Source organism: Gouania willdenowi, chromosome 22, assembly GCF_900634775.1.
Source record: "Gouania willdenowi chromosome 22, fGouWil2.1, whole genome shotgun sequence".
NCBI lineage: Eukaryota > Metazoa > Chordata > Actinopteri > Blenniiformes > Gobiesocidae > Gouania > Gouania willdenowi.
The window spans coordinates 30,194,344-30,204,025 of NC_041065.1; the positions used below are offsets into that span (position 1 = coordinate 30,194,344).

The 9,682-nt window shown below is 37.2% G+C and overlaps 1 protein-coding gene across 1 annotated transcript; it reads left to right on the forward strand.

Annotated features, from left to right (window-relative positions):
* Positions 1-361: 361 nt before the first annotated feature.
* On the forward strand, positions 362-1,858 carry dio3a (iodothyronine deiodinase 3a). The gene has a single exon (XM_028437893.1). The coding sequence runs from the start codon at positions 418-420 to the stop codon at positions 1,219-1,221; it is 804 nt and encodes a 267-aa protein (XP_028293694.1). The 5' UTR covers positions 362-417; the 3' UTR covers positions 1,222-1,858.
* Positions 1,859-9,682: the final 7,824 nt, after the last annotated feature.

Genomic DNA, 9,682 nt, shown 5'->3' on the forward strand with positions numbered 1-9,682 from the left:
ACAATGGGTTAAAATGTTCTTCTAAAAGTCAGACTGTGTTTGAGAATCATTGTGTGATATAAACCCAAATATTATTGCCATTCCTGGATGTTTTATGGTATCTTGTGAGTTGATGAATAACTTACTTTATCATTTGGTTTTAAATGGTGTGTAACTAGGATTCCGTGGCTCTGCTGTAGATTGTCACCCTTGGCTTTTGGCTGTGCCTCTCTAAGCTTTTGGAGTTGACAGAAGGTAATCCCCACCATGTGAGGCCTCGGCCCCACTTTGGAGGCGGGGTGTGATTCATTCAAATCTGCCGGTGCTATAAAAAGAGGAGAAGTTGCAAGTAACCCAACTTCAACCCTGCACTGTGCACCGGGGCTGAGCGCACAGGGGCCACCGGCACCGGGGCCACCGCCACTGTATAATAAAGTGATGATGAATAACACTATGAAAGCAGTGAAAAACGCACTCATTTGTCTGGTCCTGTTGCCCCGCTTCATGGTGGCGGCTGTCATGTTCTGGCTGCTGGACTTTTTATGCATCAGGAGACGTGTTTTCATCAGGATGAGGGCGCAGGAGCCATCCGACCCCTCTGATCCAGATCCTCCTGTGTGCATATCAGACTCCAACCGCCTGTTCAGCCTGGAGTCCATGAAGGCGGTGTGGCACGGACACAAGCTGGACTTCCTCAAAGCGGCGCACCTCGGACACGGGGCGCCCAACACGGACGTGGTGGAGCTGCAGGACCGGCGGAGGAGTCGCATCCTGGACTTCGCCAAACGGAACCGACCGCTGGTGCTGAACTTCGGCAGCTGCACCTGACCCCCGTTCATGGCGCGACTCAAGGCGTTCCGCGGGGTCGTGCAGGAGAACGCGGACATCGCAGACTCCGTGCTGGTCTACATCGAGGAAGCGCATCCCACGGACGGCTGGGTGAGCACCGACGCGCCCTATCAGATCCCCACGCACCGGTGTCTGGAGGACCGGCTGAGCGCAGCGCAGCTTATGCGCCTGGAGGTGCCCGGGTGCGCGGTGGTGGCTGACAGCATGGACAACTCTTCCAACGCCGCGTACGGAGCGTATTTCGACCGACTTTACATCCTGTACGAGGGGAAGATAGTTTACCAGGGCGGCAGAGGACCGGAGGGCTACCGGATCTCAGAGCTCAGAGACTGGCTGAACCAGTACAGAGCGACGCTGGAAACATCCAACAACACACGGGTCATTCATGTTTAAATTTATTATTCACAGAGCTGCTATGACAACAACCAGGGTTGGGGTCCATTACATTTTTAAGCGCCCAATTGATAGTTAATTACAGTTATGACGTAATTATAATTGTAATTTAAACTGAAAGTCGATTATCTTCCGATAATCGACTTTCGAATCGAATTGTATAAAAACTATAATTTACATTTCATTTAAACGCAAACCGGAGGATGTTAAAGTTTTATGACTTACAGCAGTGGTTCCCAATATTTTTTGTCCCATGTACCCCCTTTGCATTTTTGTCAAATCACGTGTACCCCCTCTTCATAATTTCATATATTTTTTCATTTGTGGAACAGTGGGCTCACCTAAACTCCTAACTGTGTCTTGAACATTGGTTCCCTATAAGGCTTAATCTACAAATTCCAAACAATGAGTGTAATTCAAAGTATTTATTTTTTAATGACCATGTGATCACTTCAATAGTAAGTTTACGGTCTCCTTTATAAAATGTAACTAATTATTCTCTCCTATTTTTAAATAATGATAAAATGACCTCTACAACATAAAATAATTATGTTTAATTAACTTACTAGAAAATATAGTGTCATATTGAGCAATAGTAGTGATTTTGTGGTGAATTTGTCCAAAAAAAAAAAAAAAAGCCTAAAAAGGAACTCTACTCAGAACATTTCCAGATTATATTAAAATTAATTAAATAATTCAGAGTATACCCTGGAATATATTCATGTACCCTCAGGGGTACACATTCCCATGTTTGGGAACCACTGGCTTACAGCACATGTATCAAAGTCAAGGCCCGGGGACCAAATTTGGTCCTTTGGAGTATCGAATTTGGACCACAGGAGATGGTAAAAAATCAAAGAGAAAATTTGAATCGTGCATGAGGGAAAAATAGTTACCAGTACGGCAGAGGAGCTCAGAGCTCAGAGACTAGAGCAACGCTGGAAACATCCAACAACAAACGGGTCGCTATTATTTTTCCAAGAGCTGCTATGACAAGAACCAGGGTTGGGCTCAATTACAATTGTAATGGGGTAATTGATAATCAATTACAGTTATGATGTAATTAAAACTGTAAATGACATGAAAATTCTATAAAAAAAACTATCATTTACATTTTAACCAAACGCAAACCTGTGGAAATATGTTACAGTTCTATGGCTTTCACATTTGTGTCAAACTTAAGACCCAGGGACCAAATCCGGCCCTTTGGGACATCAATTGGGCCCACAGGAAACAGTAAAACATTACAGAGAAAACATGATTTGTGTGAATGAAGGAAAGATAGTTTACCAGGGTGTTTACAGGTCATTCAGGTTTAGATTGATTCTTTTTCCAAGAGCTGCTATGACAAGAACCAGGGTTGGGGTCCAGTACAATTGTAATGGCGTAATTGATAATAAATTATAATTGTAATTGTAATTGAAATTGAAAAGAGATTATCTTCAGATAATCTAGTTTGTAATTGGAATTTGTCAAGAAAAATCTATAAAAACTAACATTTACATTTTAATCAAATGCAAACCTGTGGGGGACCATGTTACAGTTCTACAGCATATATCAATGTGTCAAACTAGAGGCCCGGGGGCCAAATGCGGCCCTTTGGAGCATTCAATTCGGCTCGCAGGAAATGATCAAAAAATGACAGAGAAAACATGAATTGTGTGAATGAAACTCAATATGAGGGAAAGACGATCGAAACATCCAACAACAAACGGGTCATTCATGTTTAGATCAATTTTCTTTCCAAGAGCTGCTATGACAAGAAATAGGGTTGGGGTCAATTATAATTGTAATCGCGTAATTGATAATTAATTATTTACCTTACATTAATTAATGACATAATTGTAATTGTAAGAAATCTGTTGCTGTTGTTAGAGCTACAGGCGATATGGACCAAAACTCATATCTCGATAGTTTTTCTCAAAATGGCGATATACGATAAAAATCTCGATATTTTTAACTCAATAAAATCTGCAGAAAGACAATTCTGGGTTAAATTTGCTAATGCCAGAAAGCCACACTGGCACATTTATTAACAAACAGCTGCACAATAAGTGCCACTTTTGCCTTTTTCCCCTCTAAGGGACAGCACGTGTGAGTGAGTTCTGTAGTGTGGCTTGTTTATGGGAAGGTCTGTGTTAGGATGCACTCAGAAATCCTTCTAACTGTGCTTTTAATGCTGTTCTGAGACGTAGCGAAAGCAGCAACTCCTAAAATGAGTATTTTAATACAAAACAAGCTATAAGATAAATAAAAAAGATGGATATTCAATGTTGTAATTTTTAATATTGCCAAAATAGAAAACTTGATATATCTTGAATCTCGATTAATTGCCCAGGCCTAGCTGTTGTAATCGCAATTGAATTGTAATTGTCATGAAAATTCTATAAAAACTATTATTTACATTTATTTCACTGCAAACCTGAAGAACCATGTTACAGTTCTATGGCTTACACATACATAGTTTACAATTAACAAAATGTGTTTTTAATATCAACTTTTCTCACTACCTGTCAGTTCTACTGAGAATCATTTTATCATTTTAGAAAAAAAATAATTATTTTCATGGATAAGGAAGAGATGAGAAACAAATGAGGTGATAAATAGTATTTTTAGTGTATTTTACAGCTGATTTAAGACATGGATCTAAACCGTGAGTTGAAGATATGGGTTTGAAGATGTAATTATAATTGAAAAATGTATTTGACCCCAACCCTGACAAGAACCTAACATGCTGCATATTTTCAGTGTTTTAACTTCATTTTAGATAGACCTTTATCCTTCAGTAATGTGTTATATCTATATTTATTATTATTATTTCTATAACGTTGGTTTAAAGTTTTGTCTGATTTTTCTTTTCTCAGTGGAAATGGATTCATGGTTAAAACGTCTATTGATCCTGAGGTTTTGCACATCACTCTGCTCTTCAGTGTTGTTGTGAAGTTCAGTTTCTAAACGGTATTTGGGGAACTGATACTGATGTTTGTCATATACTGAAGATCAGAGTGAAGCTGCTACATTCTCCTCTCTGCTGTGCACACTGCAAAAATGTTTTGTAAATCATTCGTTTTATGGATCTATTTTTCATTATCAAATAAAAATGCTTTGGTTTACTTCTTTTTTTTAAAAAAAAAAAAAAAAAAAAACAAGCATTCGTGGTGAAAGCTTGAACTTGATTGTTTCTTATTTATTATTCCTGCATCTTCTCGAGGTTTCACTGTTTAGAAAGATCAAAAAAGATGGAATGTTCAATATCCTACGCAATAAAGCTCGTCCGACTTCTCCTGAATTCCAGGAATATTCCCCCTTTAAACCTCTCAGTGGGATAAAAGCAGAACTGTTTTAAAGAATACATGCAATAAGTCACCATTTTGTTTCACGTAAATGACTGAAAAGCATTTTAAAATGGCACATATTGGCTCATTTTATGGAGATTGTTTCTATTTTAAAAAATCAATTCATTTTATGGTGTGGAAACAAATGAATCTCCATTAATTTGGGAATTCTTCATTTTTCAGTCTAAATCCATATTATATAGTCATCTTAAAGATGTAAATCATTGTTTTAATCAGAAATAATATGGGTTAAAAGTGACCAAAAATGGTGGAAAAGGTGGTGAAATGTGATTTTAAAAAAACACTGAAATTGGTTAAACATTGCAAATTAGAGTGGCCAAAAAGAGACAAAAAAAAGTTCAAAAATGGGTTCAAAGTGTCAATATATATATAGTGGGAGTGGGAGGTTGGGGTAATGTAATTCAAAAAGTAGGAACAATATTTAAACTGGCAAAAAGTGAGCGACAAATCGTGAATGTGGTTAAATTGGCAAAAAAAAAAGCATGAAATATGGTGAAAAGAGGTTGAAAGTGACAATAATGGGTCACCATGTGTGACATTAGGTGATAAAAGGGTTTTTAAGTGCTGAAAATGTCTTGAAAGTGGAAAAAATGTGCAGAAAAGGCAAAAAAAATTTGATGGAGAAGTGGCAGGGATGGGAGTAATGTAGCAAAAATTCAACAAAAGGAGCAAAAATATGGCAATAAAAAGTGATGAAAATTGTCTAAATCAGGGCAAGTTTGGTGTAGTTGAAAACCAGAAAACGGGTTAAAAAAAAAAAAGAAGCAAAACTGGGCTCAAATTGTACAAAAAATATTCTGTTTCTTGAAAACATCTGGCAACTCCCTCCCTGTGTCTTGTGACCCCAAGATTGAGAACCCCTGGTCTAAATAGTCAATTTTCCCAAGGCTTTGACTCACATTACAGTTTGTGCTGCTTGTCTGCTTAGTCACCAGCCTTTAAAAGTTCACAGTGATTATTGGTGTTTGGTTAATGCTGTAAAAGAGAAGCCCCTTTGACCTCTTAACCTTAAATGAGGATAATCACTCTTATCCTATTATGTTGAGTGAGATGTCCACCTGTAAGGGTCTAAACATGCAAATGTTTTCAGGGCTTAGCGCACCAATCCTAGGAATGAGAAACAACAGTGTTGGGAACTTAAACCCACACAACTCAAGTACCAGCAACTGCTCTTCTGATCTAAGAATGACCAAAAGAGTTCATTATGGAAGCAGATTTGGGCCAATTTTGATGAAGAACTTACTTTGGGCAAATCATGGAATAAAGTTGAAAAGTCGAGAATAAAGTTGAAATGTTGAGATTAAAGTTGAAATTTTGAGAATAAAGTTGAAATATATTGTAATGTTGAGATTAAAGTTGACATTTCAAGAATAAAGTCGAAATGTCAAATTTAAAGTTGGAATTTTGAGATTAAAGTTAAAATTTAATGTCGGAATTAAAGTCGAAATTTCAAGAATAAAGTTGAAATGTCAAGATTAAAGTTGAAATTTTGAGAATAAAGTTAAAATTTAATGTCGGAATTAAAGTCGAAATTTCAAGAATAAAGTTGAAATGTCAAGATTAAAGTTGGAATTTTGAGATTAAAGTTGAAATTTAATGTCGGAATAAAAGTCGAAATTTCAAGAATAAAGTTGAAATGTCAAGATTAAAGTTGAAATTTTAAGAATAAAGTTGAAATATAATGTCGGAATTAAAGTAGAAATTTTGAGAATAAAGTTTAAATATAATATTGAAATTAAAGTTGAATTTTCAAAAATGAACCCCAATATCGCGATAATAGTCGAAGGTCTGCTAATTAAGTCCAATCTACAGAAGCTGACTAGGGCCAATTCACCATATGACAACAAACAGCTGATTGTGGCCGTCTACAAAATGCCGTGTATTGATGAATGCGTTAAACTATACCTCAAATTTGGGTTTAATAACAAAGAGATCATTTTTGTTTTAGCTCATAAACACCGCGTTGTAATCTCTTTAACGATTTTGAAGAGATATTTCCAAAAAATTAATCCGTACAGATGGAAATGACAGTCAAGTTTTGAAGTAGTGGAGCATTCAGTCCCATTTGTGGCTATTGAGGAGCTACGGAAACTGTTTGATGGAGACTGTTGTCGTATATGATGAATTGGCCCTAGTTAACTTCCGTAGATTTGACTATAATGGCAAATTTGTATCACAATATTGTTTTTTGAGTTTATTTTCAAAATTTTGGCTTTAATATTGTCTTTTCGACTTTAATCTCAACATTATATTTCAACTTCATTTTTGACATTTTGACTTGTTCTTGATTTTCCCAAAATTATTTTCTCCATCATAATTGTTCCTAATCCGCTTCCGTACATCCAGTCTAAAAATTATAAAAAATGCAACAAATATGTGTTTGGTTGTTTTTTACTTAATGAATCACAGAAAATACACATCATGTACGCAACAGTCGTTTGGTTGGATGGTGGCTTCTATTCTTGAAAGGTTCTCTGTCTTACTATCACAGTCAAAAACATGAGACAACGGATGCATTTTTTTTTTCGACCTTTGCTGTGCAGGACACCATACAGATACTACGGCACATCTTTTTTAACCACAAGAACAGTGAGTTGAACCTCCATTTGTCCTCCTTCCTCCTCTCTCACACAAGCTGAGAACAGAAGGGCCTGCAGGAATCAACGACTTCACTGTGAGCCTTCCCCCTGCTTGCCAAGAATCAGCCAGAGACTCTGCTTTTGCCCTAAGAATTAACAATGAACATTTTAAAAGTGGACACAGATTTGTGACACAAATATATTTTTTCTTACGCTGTCATTAACTCTTTTATTCACAGGAAACCATGGAAATTCTTAGAATACGGTTACATACAGTAAAGTTACAGTTTAAGTGTTCCTAATGATTATTCCCCAGTAACATTGAAGCAACATATCTTGTTTAGTGTGAAACAAAGCAATCTCGATTGGCTGCCGCAAAAACGTTAACCAATGATAATCGCTTAAACCCATCTACAGTATGTCATCACCATTATAAGACCAGGCACAAAATTAAAAACTTGGGATTTGAACGGTTTGGGTCACTGAGTCACCCCATCGCCAATAGACCTTTTTCACACTTCTGCATTTTAAACCGGAAGTGGTGTGCAACAACTTCCTGTGGCTATAGCTTTAGCGTTAGACAGTAACAAAAATGCACATTCTCGGCGTGATTGTTTTTGTTCTGTTCATGGTTGTTTTTGTTCTGTCCATAGTTGTTTTTGTTCTGTCCATAGTTGTTTTTGTTCTGTCCATGGTTGTTTTTGTTCTGTTCCTGGTTGTTTTTGTTCTGTCCATAGTTGTTTTTGTTCTGTCCATGGTTGTTTTTGTTCTGTTCCTGGTTGTTTTTGTTCTGTTCATGGTTGTTTTTGTTCTGTTCATGGTTGTTTTTGTTCTGTTCATGGTTGTTTTTGTTCTGTTCATGGTTGTTTTTGTTCTGTCCATGGTTGTTTTTGTTCTGTCCATGGTTGTTTTTGTTCTGTTCATGGTTGTTTTTGTTCTGTTCATGGTTGTTTTTGTTCTGTCCATGGTTGTTTTTGTTCTGTTCATGGTTGTTTTTGTTCTCTTTAATAGTTGTTTTTGTTCTGTTCATGGTTGTTTTTGTTCTGTTCATGGTTGTTTTTGTTCTGTTCCTGGTTGTTTTTGTTCTCTTTAATAGTTGTTTTTGTTCTGTTCCTGGTTGTTTTTGTTCTCTTTAATAGTTGTTTTTGTTCTGTTCCTGGTTGTTTTTGTTCTGTTCATGGTTGTTTTTGTTCTGTTGATGGTTGTTTTTGTTCTGTTCCTGGTTGTTTTTGTTCTCTTTAATAGTTGTTTTTGTTCTGTTCATGGTTGTTTTTGTTCTGTTCATGGTTGTTTTTGTTCTGTTCCTGGTTGTTTTTGTTCTGTTCCTGGTTGTTTTTGTTCTCTTTAATAGTTGTTTTTGTTCTGTTCCTGGTTGTTTTTGTTCTGTTCATGGTTGTTTTTGTTCTGTCCATGGTTGTTTTTGTTCTGTTCATGGTTGTTTTTGTTCTGTTCATGGTTGTTTTTGTTCTGTTCCTGGTTGTTTTTGTTCTGTCCATGGTTGTTTTTGTTCTGCTCATGGTTGTTTTTGTTCTGTTCATGGTTGTTTTTGTTCTGTTCATGGTTGTTTTTGTTCTGCTCATGGTTGTTTTTGTTCTGTTCCTGGTTGTTTTTGTTCTGTTCATGGTTGTTTTTGTTCTGTTCATGGTTGTTTTTGTTCTGCTCATGGTTGTTTTTGTTCTGTTCCTGGTTGTTTTTGTTCTGTCCATGGTTGTTTTTGTTCTGTCCATGGTTGTTTTTGTTCTGTTCCTGGTTGTTTTTGTTCTGTTCCTGGTTGTTTTTGTTCTGTCCATGGTTGTTTTTGTTCTGTTCCTGGTTGCTCTTGTGGAGCAAGAAAACAGCCATACCTGTCTAACCACACTTTTCCGACGAACCCAGACCAAAGGAGGCAGTGGATCTAAGCAGTTAGCAGGGATGAGGGTCTGGAATCTTCATTCTACACAACACCGGCACATTTTGTCAGCAGATCCAGTCGTCATCAGACACCTTAAAAGTGGAGCTGTTCCATCTTTCTTTCCCTGGAATAATTTTATCACACCACCGTAGAGCGAGTCCGCCTTCGAGAGGGCTCAGAAACGGCAGCTTGTCCTCTCACAGTAAGCTAGCTATGCTAAAGCTATGGAGCTGCTACGACACATCCACCCACAGATAAATAAGAATGTATCAGAATGTTAAAATATAATTTAAAAGTCTATAACATGCCTCTCTTTAAACATTCCAAATATTTTAGCTGACTAAATTAGGTTTATTGATTACAATGTTTATATTTCATATGTTGTAGATAGCGGTTAGTTCACAAAGCTACTTCTTTTCTTATCTTGTGGATATATTCTTCATGGAAGAACTTATACCCCTTATCAAGTTTATTTGTTCGGGTAGTCGCCGCTGCGATTGCCTCTGCATTAGCGAACGAAAAAGCTGGCAAGTTGAGCAACGCTGTTGAAAAAACAAGAGCCATTTTCCCTTTGAACCGCAATAACAGGAAGTGACTCGGCACCAGGAGGCGCTACTTCCGGTTGTCGTGAGAAA